At 66.6% G+C, this 16,943-nt stretch overlaps 1 protein-coding gene across 1 annotated transcript in view; it reads left to right on the top strand.

The window, feature by feature from the left end:
- The window catches only part of ATP9B (ATPase phospholipid transporting 9B (putative)), a 100,934-nt gene that overhangs the window by 82,319 nt on the left and 1,672 nt on the right, over positions 1-16,943 (top strand). Inside the window, 14 exon segments of the mRNA XM_028524805.2 lie at positions 901-1,062; positions 1,496-1,588; positions 4,207-4,290; positions 4,513-4,683; positions 5,788-5,886; positions 7,329-7,418; positions 7,635-7,779; positions 8,093-8,157; positions 8,839-8,917; positions 8,920-8,993; positions 9,078-9,142; positions 10,521-10,629; positions 14,829-14,886; positions 15,505-15,708. Coding sequence (XP_028380606.1) covers positions 901-1,062; positions 1,496-1,588; positions 4,207-4,290; positions 4,513-4,683; positions 5,788-5,886; positions 7,329-7,418; positions 7,635-7,779; positions 8,093-8,157; positions 8,839-8,917; positions 8,920-8,993; positions 9,078-9,142; positions 10,521-10,629; positions 14,829-14,886; positions 15,505-15,708 — 1,498 coding nt within the window.

The following is a 16,943-nucleotide window of genomic DNA, read 5'->3' as shown; positions in this document are numbered from 1 at the left end:
TTCTCCGAAATCATCCTCATTCCCCGCGGGTAGCTCTCTCTACCTGGTAAACTTCAGAAACATCAGAAATTTACAAAAGGTGAATTCCAGTACACTGAGTGCACATGAAGTAAAGGGAAGCTGTGGTTTAAAACTGTACAAACAGCTCTGGCTGGTGTGGCTCAGTGGACTGAGCGCAGGCTGCGAACCAAAGGTTCACCAGTTCAGTTCCCAGTCAGGGCACATGCCTGGGTTGGGGGCCAGTGCCCAAGGTTGGGGGTGTGTGAGAGGCCACCACACATTGATGCTTCTCTCCCTCTCCTTCTCCCTCTCTCCACCCTCTCTAAAAATAAATTTTAAAAAAACACCTACACAAACAAGGTTGTGTTTTCAGCACAGCACAACTGTCCTGCTCACCTCTTGACCTTCTTGTTGAGATCCTAAAAAGTGAGTGGGAAATAGACTCCCCCCGCCCCCGCCCGTGAGCAGGTAGAGGGAGTGCAGGTGGACCCAGCAGCTACAGAGTCGGTCGGTCCCCAGCTCCTGTCTTGCTGTAGAACAAGGTCAGGCAAACGGAGGGATTCAGGCGGAACCAGAAAGGACCTTGGAAGGGCTGTCCTGTGCTGAGCCTGCTGGCGTGGCCGCGTGGGCCACCGGACCCTGGCTCCCTACAGCCAGCAGAGGGGCGTGCGGTCAGCTGCGCTTCTGTCTTGGGACGCGAGGCCCGGGGCTCCAGCCCCTGCTGGTGGCGGCCCCGCAGGGTGGCGTTAGGAGGGGGCACTGGGCACGGCCGCAGAAGCGCCCTCGTCCTCGGCGCAGTGGCTGAGCGAATCCGTCGCCTCTTGGCGCGCTTTCCGGGTGCCAGCCTGTCCCTCCCCTTCCCGGGAAGACAGCGGCCTCACTTCTCGGTGGCCCCTCCAGGTGGCCCTGGTGCGGTGGACGGAGAGCGTCGGCCTCACGCTGGTCAGCAGAGACCTCACGTCCATGCAGCTGCGGACGCCTGGCGGCCAGGTCCTGACCTACCGCGTCCTGCAGCTGTTCCCCTTCACCTCGGAGAGCAAGCGCATGGGCATCATCGTCCGGGTAGGTGCCGCCTGCCCCCACGCGGGGCCTCTCCGCTTCCTCAGGCGACCCTGTGTCCGGCAGCGGGCAGGTGCCGGCAGCCCTCACACCAGAATGATTGAGGACAAGTAGTCGCTGAGACGCGTCCCCGTTAGGTTTTTCACAGATGCCAAAACTCGGTGTCAGAAGTTGGCTGAGCAAGAAAGCTTGTTCAGTCAGGCAGTGGAACGTTGAGAGGAGTCACACTGACCTTGCAGCCCAAGGTCAACCCAGGGCGACATCCAGGGACACTGTCCCCCGAGGGCAGCACGGCGCCTCAGGATGGGCAGCCGAGTCCTCGCTCCCTGCCGCCCGGGATCGGGGTGTGGGGGGGTGCGTGCGGAAGGGGGCTGGGCCGCTGGGGGCCGTGTCCTGCCTGAGCGTGCGCCTGTCTGTCCTCCCTCCCTGCCTGCAGGACGAGTCCACGGCAGAGATCACCTTCTACATGAAAGGGGCCGACACCGTCATGGCCGCCGTCGTCCAGTACAACGACTGGCTGGAGGAGGAGGTAGCCGCCGCTCGGGGTGCCGGCGCGCGGGCAGAGGGGCGCGCGGGGCAGACAGGACAGCCTCTCCCGCGGGAGACGCTGGTGCCCCGGGTCGACCGCGGTGGAGGTCTCGGGCCATGGTGGGCCACAGCAGTCGTGCCACCGCAGGGGGCTGGGGAGGTCCAGGGAGCCCTTCGGTGAGGAGCAGCCCCCCGCTGTGCAAACAGCTCCCGAAGCTGGGGCTGGTGGGGTCGCTGGCACCTGCATGCACGGGCCCTGCAGAGGGACGTGCTTATGGCAGTGAGAAGGTGGACAGCGTTACTGACCGCTCGTTATAAAAACCTGAAATAATGACGTGTACGTAGCCAGAATTATATTTTAGCGCATTCACTGTGTGATCAGAGTCGTTTACGAGAAGATTTCAGTCCACTTCTGTCTTGCACGCGGTGTTCACTCTAAAGACAGAAACTGAGATGCACACGTGACCAGCGCCGTGTGTCATCAGATCCACCCCCAGACAGACAGCGTTCGTCTCAGCTCGCGGGGCGTCGAGGTGTGGGGTCCACGTGTGTGTGTCCCTGGGCAGCTGGGCTGCACGGAAGCCCTGCACAGTGGGGGGCCGGGGCCGGGGCGGGGCTGCAGCCTCCCCCTCGGGGGGCGGGGAGGTCGGTCGGCAGTCAGATCAATAGCCCTTTGGGCTCTGGGGCTTAATCAGGGACATGAATAAACTCAGTTCCCTGGAGACCTAGTAAAATGTCATAAAAATTACTTCTGGTCATAATGACGTGCAATTAATTATAAAATACTTGTTTAATTTATTTAGCTTTATGAGGTCAAATCAATAAATGTCATGCAACAGACAGACAATGTCAGATTGCCTTTCACAAAGATAACTTCATTAGCAACCCCAGTGCATCCGCACCCTCCACGCCGCGGTCTCTCCCCGCGCTGGCTCTGGCCTCCACCCCCGCCCTGTGTGGGGCTCCCATGCTCTGAGGCCTGACACCTGCCGGGGCCAGTCCCTCCCCGGCGGTCCACGCAGGCTCCTCTGTGTCCCACACGCCCTCCAGGCTGCCGGGCTGTCGGCTGCGTGCTCCTGCTCTCCAGACACTGACAAAACCCGACAGCAAAAGGCACCGGCCGGTCTCACCCGCCCCACGTGGGAGAGGGCCGGCTCACCGCAGCTGCGGTGTGAGTCTCCGCAGACGCACCAGAGCCTCATCCGGACACGGGGCCCTGGGCTGTCGCCACCCGCCCTCTGAGGGCGGGTGTGCCCTCGCCCGGACCCATTGTTGCGGGGGACAGGAGTGAGGGCTGGGGCACAGGGAGGACGAGGACCCGTCAGCTCTTCCCGCTGTGTACATGTGACCGGGAGCATCAGCTCTAGGCCCCCGATGGGGACTGCAGCCCAGCTGGGGGGCGCACCGTGTGGGCCTGCAGACCAGAGCCCCTTGCTGCCCAGTGCTGGGAGGGGGTCTGCGGGGGAGGTGGGGGGTCTGGGCCTGGAGCAGGAGGCGAGGTCATCTGGGAGGGGCAGGGTCTGCACGTGGCATCGGGGATCGAGTGAGCGAGCAGGGAGCTTAGGCCTGGACGCTTCATCAGTGGGCTGGCGGCCCGACCCCCGTCTTGGATTCTGCTCAGAAGGCCGGACACGCCCAGTCTCCACCTCCTGTGTGCGGGCACGGAGCCAGAACCTGGGGCAGCCCTCCCCGCTGCGCAGACCTGCCGCCGGTGTCTCCCTCTCTTTCCACTAAGAAGGAGCTAATCGGTTCGCTCTCTGGTGATGCATTTGCTTAAGCACATCTCGTCACCCGCTGCATGTTTTTAAGTGGACGTTGGAGGCACTGTCTTTGACGGGCTCTGCAGCTGTGCTTTTGAGCGGAAGCACTTCCCAGCGACCGCGCCGTCCCTGGTGCACGGCTGCAGGGCCCGTTCCCTCCCGGCCCTGCCTCTGCCAGGCCCCTGCCCGAGCCCATCACTGGGAATGGCCGCGGGCTCCACGGGGAAGTGGCCCCCGTGGTCTCTGCCGACCACGGGTGCCCAGGACCGGTGAGGCGGCCGGCCTTCAGGGCTTTCACGTGTCGGAGTTGGGGAGTCCAGAGGGACTCGGTGAGAAGGGCCGGGCCTCGGGCAGCAGGTGGCCCGGGAGCCACGCCGCGTGGCTGGAGGAGCCCCGGCTGCCTCGTTCTTGACGCGCCGCCAGGCGAGCCCCGGGCGGGCGGTGCGGAGCACTGCCACTCAGCGTGCGTCCCGTCGCGGCCGAGACGTCACCCTCACAGCAGCACTCCGCACCAGTCCTTCCTCCTCGCTCCCCACCCGCGGGGGCTCCCGCCGGCCCCCAGCACCAGCCTCCCTGGGCCACACTCGGCCCACATGTCCACGAGGCCACTTTGAAAAGGGGTCTGAGACGGGGAGGGATGGGGTTGGTCGTCTGGAGAGCCACCCTGGGGCGCCGGCCCCTCTCGTCCCCTCACCTCCTGTCCCTAGAGGTCAGGAGGGCAGGGGTGACTGCGTGTCTGGCCCGTGGGCCCGGGACACAGGGACTGGGAGCGGAGGGGGACATGCAGAGGACGCGGCCGCAGCCCGGACGGCCACCCTGACCCCGCAGAGGCCCCGGTGACCGGTGTCTCCCCTTCCAGTGCGGGAACATGGCCCGCGAGGGCCTGCGCACCCTGGTGGTCGCGAAGAGGGCGCTTACCGAGGAGCAGTACCAGGACTTCGAGGTGAGCGGGCGGGCCCCCCGCACACCCGCCCCGCCCGGCCGGCCCTCGTGGGCCCCCCACCCCCGAGCTGCCGTGGGAGGGGCCCTTCCTGCCCGGGCCACGTGAGGTTGCGGGGCCGCAGGGCGGGTGTCAGGAGCCAGGCCCGCCCCCGGCTGCGGCCCGCCCCCCGGGCCCCTGTCCTGAGCCCTGCGTGATTGACAGCACAGCCCCCTCCGTCCTCAGAGCCGCTACACGCAGGCCAAGCTGAGCGTGCACGACCGGGCGCTGAAGGTGGCCGCGGCGGTGGAGAGCCTGGAGCGGGAGATGCAGCTGCTGGGCCTGACGGGCGTGGAGGACCGGCTGCAGGCGGACGTGCGGCCCACGCTGGAGCTGCTGCGCAACGCGGGCATCAAGGTACCCCCGCACCTGCGGCCCTGGCGCCTCCTGGCGCCTCCTGGCGCGGGGCTCCGTGTCCCGGGACGCCCCGCCCCACCTGGGGCTGCCGGGTGGGGGGCCGGGGCAGGATGAAGCGCAGGGACAGGCGGGGTCGGAGGCTACTGCAGCGCCCCCTCGGGACTCAGGTGCCCCCGGCCGGAGCGAGGGGTCCGGGGGCGTCCAGAGTGAGGGCGGGCGGGCGGGGCGGCAGCGACGCGGGCGCAAGGGCTGCGGCAGGGAGGCGAGGGAGCTGCGCGCCCGTGCCCCAGGCCGGGGCCCCTGGGAGTTTGTGCTGCTGCCACAGAAAACACAGAGACCCGTCGGCCATACGTCGAGTGTCCTGGTTTTGCTCTTTTCGTTTACTCTGGGCGTGTTTACATACTACATGCGCAGTGTGCGTACACGTGTGTGCTTTGAAGGTTTTCCTTGGTACGGCTTCCAGCCTAACGACGCCTGTTCACCCACTGGGGCCCAGTGTCCAGCCAGAAGCCAGCCAGCTGGAAGTGGGTGGCCGGGGTCCTCCCAGCACCCGGCCACGACCGAGCGGTGCCTTGTGCCACGCCCCAGGGCACAGCCCTGAGCCTGAACTTCTCTTGGTGGCTCCTCGCTTGAGTGAGGCGAGTTTCCGGAGACGCTGTCATCATGGCCGACACCAACCTCACGGCCTCTCCCCGGCTGTGTGCCGGCACACGCACAGCGCCATGCCGCCGGCACCACCACCTCCGCCAGAACTTCTCCTCTCGCAAGCCTGGCACTCTGTCCACATGAAGCCGAGCTGCCGTCCCCTTCCCCACAGCCCCTGGCTGTCACCCACCGTCTGCCTCCTGTCCCCCGGACTCCAGGGACCCCAGAGACCCCTACAAGGGGGGCGGGACAGCAGTTGCTCTTTGTGACCGTCCGCCTTCACTCGGCAGGCCCAGCCCGGCACACCGTGTGCCCCGTGGTTTGCCCGTCTGCCCACCCTCCGGGGGCCCGTGGTCGCCCCCGGGTTTCGGGCAGTGTGAGTGGTGGTGCCGTGACCCTGGGGCCCTACAAGGAGACGAGAGTGTCGTGGGTGGGCCACCAGCGTGAACTGTCCCCTAGATATGGATGCTGACGGGCGACAAGCTGGAGACGGCCACCTGCATCGCCAAGAGCTCGCACCTGGTGTCCAGGACGCAGGACGTGCACGTCTTCAGGCCCGTAAGTCGGACCCGCCGGCGCCCCCGCTGCTCCCGTGGGAGCGTGCGGCCACCTGTCCCCCTTGACCGGCCGTCAGCTCCGAGAGGGGTGCTGTCGTGTTCCCACCCACCCGCCCAGTGTGCGCGGCCACAGAGGTGGGTCCCGCTGGTTGCACTGGCTGCCATCAGAGGCTGCCTGCTGGCAGAGAGCAGGTCCGGGTCACTGAGGAGCCCGGTCCCCAGCACCGCTGGGGCTCCTTGCACAGCCACGTGCCTGCCGCAGTCCCTGCATCCCGTCTGTGAGGCCGCCCCTGGGTGGGGGCCCCACCCCCTGCAGCCACCGCCCGTGGTCCTCGGGGGGCAAGGTCAGACTCGGAGCGGGGACCTGGCTCTCAGCTGCCACCACCCCCCCCAGGAAGTGCTGCTCCCTGATTCGCTCAGAGAAGACTAGCACACGTCACTGAATTTACGTGTTCACTGTGTGCGTTGCTTCTGACTACATTTAATTCCAACAGAACATAGAACGAGAGTTTCCGGGGTCCTGATGGATGGTGGGCGAGCAGACACCGTGTGTGTGTGTCTGCGTCTGCTCTCAGTGCGTCCCGTGCACCTGCAGACGCAGATACCGAACATAATTTACATGTAAATGCAGTTTGTTCCGAAGCATCGGAATCACAAATTAGGCCCTGCAGACAACTATTTGCAGTTAAATTATTAATGATTCTGATAAAACCTCAGATCAATTTTTGTTGACTTTTCAGTGTTACAAATTAAAATTTCTGCCATAAAATGTACCCATTTAAAGATGAGTCTGAGACTCATTTGGACCACGCATGAAATTTCTAATTTATTCCAGCCCTATAAGGTATCATTTCCTTTATGCCCCGTAAAACTTCCACGGGAAGTGCGTACAGGCCCGTGTGTCGGTGTCGGCCGTGCCTCCGTTCCACAGCTAATGACGTCCGAACGCCGCGGCGTGATTTCACTCCTTCCGTGTCCGCCGGCTGGAGCACACGGAGCCGCGGGGCCCCGGGGCCCGGACAGGGGAGCGGCTCGGCGGGGGCGCTGGCCCCGGCGCCCGGCCTCGCTCTGCCCGGGAGCTCGGCCCCCAGCGCCCCCGCGTCTCCGGTGGCGGTGGGGGCCGCGGGGACAGCAGGGGCGGCCATCGTCTGTCTCCTGACAAGCCACCGTCCTCCGCCCGCCATGCCTTGCCGGGTCCCGCTGTGGGGCTTCAGCCCCCACCGACCAGGGCGGGGGCCGGGCCCGGGCCGCCGGCGTCTGCCCCGGTGCCGTCACAGGGCCCTGCGAGTGCTGTGCTCCCGGGCCTCATGGGGGGGGGGGGGGGAACCTTTCGGTCTTCGGTCGCCTGTCGGAAGGTGTCAGGGACCCACGCTGAGGGCTCACGTGTCACTGCCCACGCGTGGGCCTCACGGCTGTCCTCTCCTCCTCTCCCCCCCCGTGCAGGTGGCCAGCCGCGGGGAGGCCCACCTGGAGCTGAACGCCTTCCGGAGGAAGCACGACTGCGCGCTGGTCGTGTCTGGGGACTCCCTGGAGGTGAGGCCGTCCCAGCCCCGCCCGGCGTGCGGCTGTGTGTGTCTGTCCGTCCGTCCGTCCGTCCGCACGCGTCAGCTTCCCCGCCACGGGCCGGGGGCCAGGCGGGTGGGGGGCGCGTCCCCATGCACCTCCGACAGTTCGGTGACTCCTCCGGTGCGGGGGCGGGGCGTGGGGACAGGGACCCGCACGCTCAGGCGTGACCGGCCCGTGTTCCAGGTGTGTCTGCGGTACTACGAGCACGAGTTCGTGGAGTTGGCCTGCCAGTGCCCCGCCGTGGTCTGCTGCCGCTGCTCGCCCACGCAGAAGGCCCGCATCGTGCAGCTGCTGCAGCAGCACACCCGCAGGCGCACCTGCGCCATCGGTGAGCTCGCGCCCCCCCCACACACGGTGCCTGGGGCTTCCCGGTCCCGCCCCCCCCACATGCACATGCACACACGTGTACACACACGGTGCCTGCGGCTTCCCGGTCCCGCCCACACACACATGCACATGCACACACGTGTACACACACGGTGCCTGGGGCTTCCCGGTCCCTGTAGGTTAAGAGAAACCGGTGTCCTGAAACTCATGGTCGAAGTCACGCTCGACCTGTGACGGCGGGCAGCGCCTGCAGTGACAGAGACCAGGGCACTGTGGGTCCGGTCCCCGCCCCCACCGTCGTTTCCGCTTCCCAGGTGACGGAGGAAACGACGTGAGCATGATCCAGGCCGCGGACTGCGGGATCGGGATCGAAGGGAAGGTACGTCCACTCCGTCAGAGCCACGGCCGGGGCGCAGCCCGAGAGCCTCCGGGGGGGGGGGCCCTGCCCCGAGGAGACGCAGGGAGGAGGCAGAGCAGCTCAGTGCCGCTTCCTCCGGGGGCCTGTGAGGGACCCGCGGACGCCGCCGTGGACGCCGCCGTGTCCTCCGCAGACCCCCCTGGTGCCCCCGGGACCTGCAGCTTCTCGCTCCCGCCTGGCACTCGCGTCACTCGTGGGTGTCCTGTCTCCGGGCCGGCCGGGAGCTGGGGTGGGGGTTGGTCTTCTGGGCTCACGTGACCCCCCTGGGAGGACCTGGAAACGAAGCCGCAGAACCGCTGCTCCCTGGGCCGCTCTGCCCCCGCAGCCGACAGTGCGCCCTTCACGGGGCTCCCTGCGGTGGCCCCCGGGGGCTTTGTGAGGCGGCGGGCGGGCAGGCGGTGTTTATAAACACGAGGGAACTCGGGCTGAGGGTCCTGAGGGTGCCCGGGAGCCCCGAGACCCGCGGGCCGGGCCCGTGGGCGGGCCGTGTGCACCTCTGCCGGTTCCCGTGACACCAAGCGGCAGCGGAGCACGGTCCCCACGTCCCGGCGGGCACGGCGGCAGCCCTGTCCCCTGCCCGGAGGCCCCCTCTCGGTGGGGTCTGCGCTCCGCCCGGTCTGCAGGGAGCCCTGTGCCTCGCAGGAGGGGAGGGCGGCCTCGCTGGCGGCGGACTTCTCCATCACGCAGTTCAGGCACATCGGCCGGCTGCTCATGGTGCACGGCGGAGCAGCTACAAGCGGTCTGCGGCGCTCGGCCAGTTCGTCATGCACCGGGGCCTCATCATCTCCACCATGCAGGTGCGCACGCGGGCGGGCCGGCAGGCGGGGGGGCGGCAGCGTGGGGAGGGCCCGTGGCTGACGCTGCCCCGCCCTCTCTCCAAGGCCGTGTTCTCCTCCGTCTGCTACTTCGCGTCCGTGCCCCTGTACCAGGGCTTCCTCATGGTCGGGTGAGTGAGGGCTCGTGGGCACCTGGTGCTCCGGCGGCCGTGCCCGTGCAGGGGCTGTGCTCTGCTGGCACGCGGGGGGGGGGGGGGGGGGGCCGCCTGTCCGCTGACCCTCTCGCGGTTCTGTCGTTAAATGGGGATTTCTGTGTTCACAGCAAATCTGTGACATTTGTCAGGAACTCGGGTTGGCCAAAAGAGTTCATTTGGTTATCAACAAGCATTTTTAGAAAAAGTTATTTAAATGGGTGAATCTTTATGTAGTCATTTTTTTTACATTACTTAGTTTTTTTGTTTGTTTTTTAAAGATTTTATTTATTTATTTTTAGAGAGGGAAGGGACAGAGAGAGAGAGAGAGAGAGAGAAACATCAATGTGCGGTTGCTGGGGGTTCTGGCCTACAACCCAGGCACGTGCCCTGACTGGTAATCGAACCTGGGACACTTTGGTTCCCAGCCCCTGCTCAATCCACTGAGCTACGCCAGCCAGGGCTATATGTAGTCATTTTAATATTGAAGATGGAAGGAAATATGCAACACTTTCAGCGTATTAGGCTTTATTATTTCAAGAAAGGTAAAAACACAATTGAAACACACACACAACAAGACTTGTGCGGAGGGTGGAGAAGGTGCTGTGACTGACCCACGTGTCACAAGTGGTGTGTGAGGGGCTGTGCTGGAGACTCCTTGCCAGGCTCCGCCACGTGGTTGTGTGGACCGGCTGAAGTTGACGGCGATCAAATCGAGACGTTAATTGAGAACAATCAGTGTTACACCCTAAAGTTACTGGTGAAAATGAAAAATGTGTCTTTTATGGAAAAAAGCAAATGGACTTTTTGGCCAACCCGATAACGATCAGAAACGGGGAACACCAACTGACCCACGGCGGTGAGTGCTGGGGTCACAGACGCCGGCACGGCCAACCGCCCGGACAGTCCGGCGGGGGGTGTGCTGGCGCAACAGCGCCCGGTGCCTCCCCAGGGAGCCGGCCGACTGCAAGTGCCGCCTCCGTGGGCCGCCTGCCGCGTGACGTGTGCAGGCGGCGTTGCGGTGGCTGAGACGTGGGGTGGAGGGGTTCGGGGGTCAGGGAGCTGGGCGGGGAGAGGTGGCAGGGGGGTCTGGGGAAGGGCTGCCTGGGTCAGCTCCAGGTCCCTGTCCCCATCCCCGCCTGAGGCCGGGCTGCCGTTTGCCAGATGCCCCCACTGGCTAGAGGGCCCAGGTCCCGTGTTACGAGTGGTCACTGCACGGGAGGCCCCAGCCGCCTCGAGCCGTTCAGTGAGGAAGGAAAACTGGGTTCCACCCAGCGCCTGCCTGGGGGTGGGGCTTCGGGAGAAGCTGCACTCAGGCCACCCTCCTCACGCTGACCCCTGTGCTCTGGGCCCTCAGCTACGCCACCGTCTACACCATGTTCCCCGTGTTCTCGCTGGTGCTGGACCAGGACGTGAAGCCGGACATGGCCATGCTGTACCCGGAGCTCTACAAGGACCTCACCAAGGTACGGCCTGGGGCCGGGCCTCCCACCGCGGGCGCGAGGCAGTCTCCCGCAGGTTTTAAATCCGTTCTCCATCCTCAGAGACACTCTCTAACCTCCTCTCGTCCTTTGGTGTTTTCCTCTGGAGTTAAGGTTAGAAAAGGGGGGCGAGCCGGCAGCTACGGGTGCTTTCTCGCTCACTGGCCGGGGCTCCGGCCTCGCGGTGCAGTGCCGACCTCGCGGGCTCGCGGCCGCCACGGTGCTTCTGCACGCCGCCCAGGTGGACGGGGAGCCCTCGCCGGCCGGCCGAGCTCCTTTCCTGCGTCTGCCTGGGTGCGGGTCCCAGGGCTGCGGGTCCCAGGGCTGCGCCTCGCACCTGCCTGCGGTGGGCGCCCGGGTGTTTCTGTCCCCGAGACCCGTGGGCCGTGGTTGGGTGATGCCACTGAGGAAGAGCCCTCCCCGGGAGCTCTGCACAAGATCCAGTCATTTGCCTCAAAGTGTGTGTTAAGGTGAAGATATTCCTGAAGGAAGTTTGCAGTTTGTCACGCGTCTTATGAAGGCGTTCTTCTGTAGCCCAGAAACGTACCGCTCTGTGGGTGGGAGCCCCCTCGGGTCTCCAGATACAGGTCGCAGCGACTTTGGAATCTTCCAGAAGCAACACGGAGAACAAAGTCCACTAACCCCAAATGACCTTAGGGTCACCGTTGACAAGCCGGAAGCCGAGGCTCAGGTTTCTGCGGTGACAGCGGCGTGGGGGGGCGGCGACCGAGGCCCCAGAGCGAGCGCCAGCCCCGCGGGCGGCGGCGGCCCCGACTCCCGGGCGTCGCTGTGAGGCTCTCGCAAGGTGACGGCTCCGTTGAGGTCCTGGGACAGCAGGGAACGCCCGTGTGACTTCTGTAACGAGGACAGAAGCAGAGCCGCCGTCTACAGATGCAGCATGAGACGAGGTAAAGTGCGAGCACTAGGACCACTGTGACGGCACCACCGTGAATGCTGCAAGTAGAAGACAAGTCCCGCGTTGACCTCCTAAAACGCTGGGGCCATTACCGTTCGGCAGAGCGGAGCCGGGTCAGAGACTCAGAAAACCACCGGCGCTACTGCGAGTCACCGTGACTTCAGTCGGCGCTCCCCGTCCCGGCCTGCCGGGCCACGGCCGGGCGCTGCTCACAGCCACCGGGGAGGGGGCGTCCTCACGGGGCACCGGCTGGGCGAGCTGCTGCCGCACAGAGCGCGTCCTCTCCTGCCACCCGCTCACAGCCCGTGTGTCAGCTCGGGGGGGGGGGGGGGGGGGGCTTGCCGCCGCAGAGCAGAGACGGGGCCTCCCCTCCCCCTGCGGCTGCAGAGTCTTGTCTCCGCACGGGCAGTGTTGGGGGGTGACGGCGATGTCAGCAGGGGGGGGACGCTCCAGAGGGCCAGGGTCTGCTGTGGAGGATTCCCTGGGCTCACGCTGCCGGCAGCCCCTTCCGGCCTCCGGGGCTGTATTGCGGGGGGGGGGAGCACCTGCGCTCACCACCCCCCGACCTGCAGGCAGCTCCGTCCCCCCGGAGCACCCGGGGGTCAGGGCTCCACGGGCTGAGCACTCCGGAGTGCTCCAGACTGGACCCGCGAGCTCAGTCACGACCCTCGGGGTCCCGTTCTTGGGGACTGAGCCGCTGCCCACAGAGACGTGTGGGCGCAGCCGCAGCATCGAGGAGGGGCCGCTCCTGCCCTCGGGACAGTCCTGGGAACTGCGAGACGCTGAACGGGAGGGCGCTTCCCTGGCTTGTTTTCTGCTGTTATTGCCCGCGTGGCTTTACCTCTGGAACGTGGGCTGGTGTCCCTGTGTGAATTGTGAAACGACAGCGACGAGGCAGGGAGGACACTGGGGACGGGTCGGGAGGAAGAAGCCAGAGTTTCTCTGCTGGTGCCACCGTCGTCCCCGCAGAAACCCGACCAGGGCACAGGGAGCCCTTCCTTCTCGCGGGTTTGGGGATGATGCGTGTGGGGACGATGCGGACCCAGGGACAGGGCAGGCTGGGCTGCCTCTGGACCGAGGGCTGGCAGTGAGCGACGGTGGGCTGCAAAGGAGTTGGGCGGTGCGGTGCCACTCCAGCAAGGCGTGTGCCAGGCGTGTGCTGAAAACGGCCAGCCGCTGGGGAGGGGGCTTAGGAAGGTGTTGGCACACGCCCCCAGGCTGGAACACGCGATGCCGATGAGTCTTGACCAGGCGGCTCTGAAGTGCGTGTGGACAGTCCAGGGAGCAGAACCGCCCGACAGCTCGGAGAGAGAAGAGCGACGCTGGGGACCCTCTGGGGGACGGCGGTCGCGGCGGCGGACGGACACGGAGTCGGTGGCACAGCATCGAGGGCCCGGAAAACTGCCACACACCCCGGCCGGGCCCTGACCCGCGGGAACGGGCTCTGGGGAGAGTGTCAGCCTGTCCGCAGTGTCCCCGCGACTGGCCGCCTCCGGCAGGAGCCGGCCCTCCCAGAAGCCCCTCCAGGGTGGTCGCGGCCTGGACCTCCGGGAGAAGGCGCCCGCGGCCTTGGGTCAGACAGGCCTCTTGGATGGGGGCCGGAAGCACGAGCCGTGGGAGACAAAGGGACGAGTGAGGCTGGGTCCTCGTGGAAGTCTTCTGTGAGTGACTGTTAAGGAAGAGAAGAGGCAGACCACAGGCCGCAGGAGAGTGTTTGCAAGTCGCACTTTTTGTTTTTAGGTTCTATCTATTTCCTGTTACAGAGAGGGGAGCGGAGGGAGAGAGTGAGGGAAACACCAGTGTGTGGTTGCCTCTCACGCGCCCCCACTGGGGACCTGGCTCACAACCCAGGCCTGCGCCCTGACCGGGAGTCGAACCGGCGACCCCTTGGTTCTCAGGCCGGCGCTCAGCCCGCTGCACCACACCAGCCAGGGCACAGATCGTACTTCTGACGGAGGACTTGAGCCCACAAGGTGTAAAGACCCCCCGACACTCAGAGGGGTCCAGTGTTCCAAGTGGACAGGGCCTGGGTTCGCCACACCGGGACCGACCGCGTGCAGGGGCGAGGGAGCTCGCGAGAAGACGCCCTGCACCGCCTTCGCTGGGGACTGACCCCGAAACCCCGAGGCAGACAGAAGCACGTCGTGAGGGACCGGCAGACGCCGAGAGCCCTCACCACACGTGCGGGGGCCGGGGCCGGCGGGGCCCCTCGCTGCCAGCCGTGTCCCCTGAAGCAAGGCGCGTGCCTGCTGCAGCCCGGCAGCCCCGCGGCTCGGCCCTCACCCGCGAGGGAGGACGGTGTGTGTCCACGCGGAGTCCCGGGCGCGGGCGTCTGTGGCGCCTTCGTCAGAAACGCCCGGACTGGGGCCACCCTGGCGTCCTTTGTCCAGTGACCGCCACGGCCACCGGGCGGGGCAGCGACGGGAGAGGAAGCAGACCGTCGCCCAGCGGCGCAGGCGGCCCTGAGACGCGCTCTGCTGAGCAGAAGCAGCCAGACCCCAAACCGTGCGGGGCCCACTCAGGTGACCCCTGGGGTGGAGGAGGGCCCAGGGTCCCCCATGTCCCGGGAGGAGGGGGACCGGCAGGCGTGGAGGGGCAGCGGCCTGGTCTGGCCCTGCGGCAGGTGGGCGGGCGCGGGCCAGACCCACGATGCAGGCAGGTGGGTGGGATGCTGACGGGGACGGAGCACCTCGCCTCGCTGGCCGGGCGGGCGGGGGCGGCCGGCTCTGCGGCCGCGGCCGGGACGACGGCAAGGAGCTCGCCGGGAGCCTGGACGTGCAGGGAACGTGCTCCGAACACGCGGGGCACGCGGCAGCCGCGGACGGGCGAGGGCAGAGCCGTGCCAGGCAGGACGCGGGCAAAGGGAGGCCGGCGTGCACCCGAGAGACCAGGGTCCTCACCCGTGTGCCCGGAAGGGGCACCGGGAGCCACCCCGGGGGCTCCCAGGACCACAGACAGCAGTGGGGTCGGAGGGCGTCCCCCGCTGGGGCAGGAGGCTGCAGCCACAGCTCAGCAGCGCTCGGGAGCGGCAGCAGCCCCCCCCCCCCCCCCCCCCCCCCGTCTGCGTTCTTGACCTCTCACACAGGCCGCACCCCTGTCCTGTGAGCGGCCCCGCTGTTCCCCAGGCTCCTCCTGCGCTCGCGGGCACGCCCCTCGCCGCCCCTCACCGCCCCTCAGGCTCTGTGTTTCCCCAGCCCGGCTGCCGCCTGGGGGGCTTTCGGGGCCACCAGACACTCTGTGCTAACAGACTCCCTCCCCGCACCCCCAGGGCAGATCCTTGTCCTTCAAGACCTTCCTCGTCTGGGTGGTGATCAGCATTTACCAAGGTAAGGGGACGGGTTCTGACTCCCGCTGGCAGCACCGTCTCCACCTGCCATTGGATCCCGCCCGGCTGGGCTGGCCTTTGACCCTGGAGACCCTGTTCCAGCCGCGGGCCTTCAGCCTCCTCCCAGGGTGGCGGGGCGGCACTTGTAACTGATGAATATCACTTAAAAACCGCTCTGTTTTTTATTAAATGTTTAAAGTCCAGGGAGACTGTGATGGGCACGCACCACACGGTGCTTTCGGGGGCCGGCAGGCAGCAGGGCCGGGAGGGTCCGGGTCTGACGCCAGCCGTCACCGGTGCCCGGGCCACACTCCCAACGGGTGAGGGGCGGCCCAGGGCGTGAGGACCAGGCTGAGCCGACCGGCTGTGCCGAAACGCGAAGTTGCTCACCCTCAGCAGGGTGGGGGCGGCCCCTCCTGCAGCTGTGTCGTTTGCAACCCGTCGTGGGCAGCACCGGGTGGGTGAGCACCCCCCCCCCCCCCGCCGCCACCCCCTGTCCCCGGGGGCCATGGTGTCAGCAGCCTTTCCTCCCCGTCTCGCTGCCGCGTGTGGTGGCAGGGCCTCTGGCCCAGACCCCGGAGCGGTCGCCTGAGAAGCCCCCCCCCACCCCGCGCTGCAGGCGGCATCCTCATGTACGGCGCCCTGGTGCTCTTCGAGTCGGAGTTCGTGCACGTCGTGGCCATCTCGTTCACCGCCCTGGTCCTCACCGAGCTGCTGATGGTGGCGCTGACCGTGCGCACGTGGCACTGGCTGATGGTCGTGGCCGAGCTGCTCAGCCTGGGCTGCTACGTGGCCTCGCTCGCCTTCCTGAACGAGTATTTCGGTGAGTCGCCCGCCCTGGGGTGTTTCCGGACGGGGGTCTGTGAGAGATGTTCGAGCGGTCTTTATCATCGCTTGTCCACACGCTGTCCTTGGTCGCAGGTCACTGTAAAGCACATACCGGCAAGCTTCCGACACACGGACTTACCGGGGAAGGGAGTCAGCGCCTTGTAATCATTTTTAAAGTTAAGGACTTCTCCACCTTGGCTTCTAGAGAGACACCGAGTGGGTCGCAGGGAGGCCTCTGCTCCAGGCACCCGAGGCGGCGCCCACGGGCCCTGCACACCCAGGCACCAGCCAGCTGCAGCTGGGCCACCCGCGGTGCTGGACAAGAGTGGACAGTGGTGCGGCCTTGGACAGGGTCAGGCGGTGGCTGTCCGCACGCTCCTCCCGGCAGCCACTCCGTCCCTGTCACCCTTGGGTGGCCTGGCGGGAACGACTGTCCATCACAGGCCCCTGCCCTGATCAAATCGCCCCTCCCTCCTCCCCCCAGTCTCCGGGCTTTGGGGCCGGAGTGTGGGAGTGACCTCCCCGTCGCCCCCGAGCTGATGCGTGCGGCCGCAGGGCTGCGGGAGACTCTTCAGGGTCTTTAAATCGGGTAAAGGGAGGCGTGAGCCACGGGGCTGTCCCGGGGCCCCGGGCGGTGGGCGTGGAGACGCTTGCGCAGCAGAACTCGGGCAGGGGCTGGTCGGGAGCAGCAGGCCACGCCCCTCCCGGTCCAAGATTGAGGGCCCCTCGGGCTGACGGCAGGTCAGCGACCACGGTGCAGGGGTGCCTGGGGACCCCACGGGGGGCCAGTGACTTCCTGCGGAAACAGCAACGTCAAGGTCACTGGTTGCCAGAAGCTCCTGGGTCCGCCTCGGCCGCTGAGCCGACGCCAGTCCAAGGGCCCCAGGACTCTGCTGCCCCCGGCCTCCTTACTGAGCCGGCGCCGGCCCTTCGGGGGGGGGCTCAGGTGACCCATGCCCAGTGACCTCTGTGAGCGTTGCGCCTGTGCTGCGGGGTGACCGGGGAGGCTGGTTCCCGAGCAGAGTTCTTCAGAGCAGAGACCCACAGGGCATCCAAATGGAGGCCGGCCGGGGCCGGATCCCGCTGGTCCCCGCCAGCTGCGGCGGTCTCCCCGAGGGTCATCGTGGGGGACAGGGGGGTCGCCCAGCCACCGAGGAGACCTGCAGCCCCGGGCGGGTGTGTGAGCCTGGAGGAAGCAAGCCCAGACGTGGGAAGGAAGCCAGGTCTGCG

Source organism: Phyllostomus discolor, chromosome 9 (genome assembly GCF_004126475.2).
Source record: "Phyllostomus discolor isolate MPI-MPIP mPhyDis1 chromosome 9, mPhyDis1.pri.v3, whole genome shotgun sequence".
Classification (NCBI taxonomy): Eukaryota; Metazoa; Chordata; class Mammalia; order Chiroptera; family Phyllostomidae; genus Phyllostomus; species Phyllostomus discolor.
This window is presented reverse-complemented; position numbering and strand designations above follow the sequence as displayed.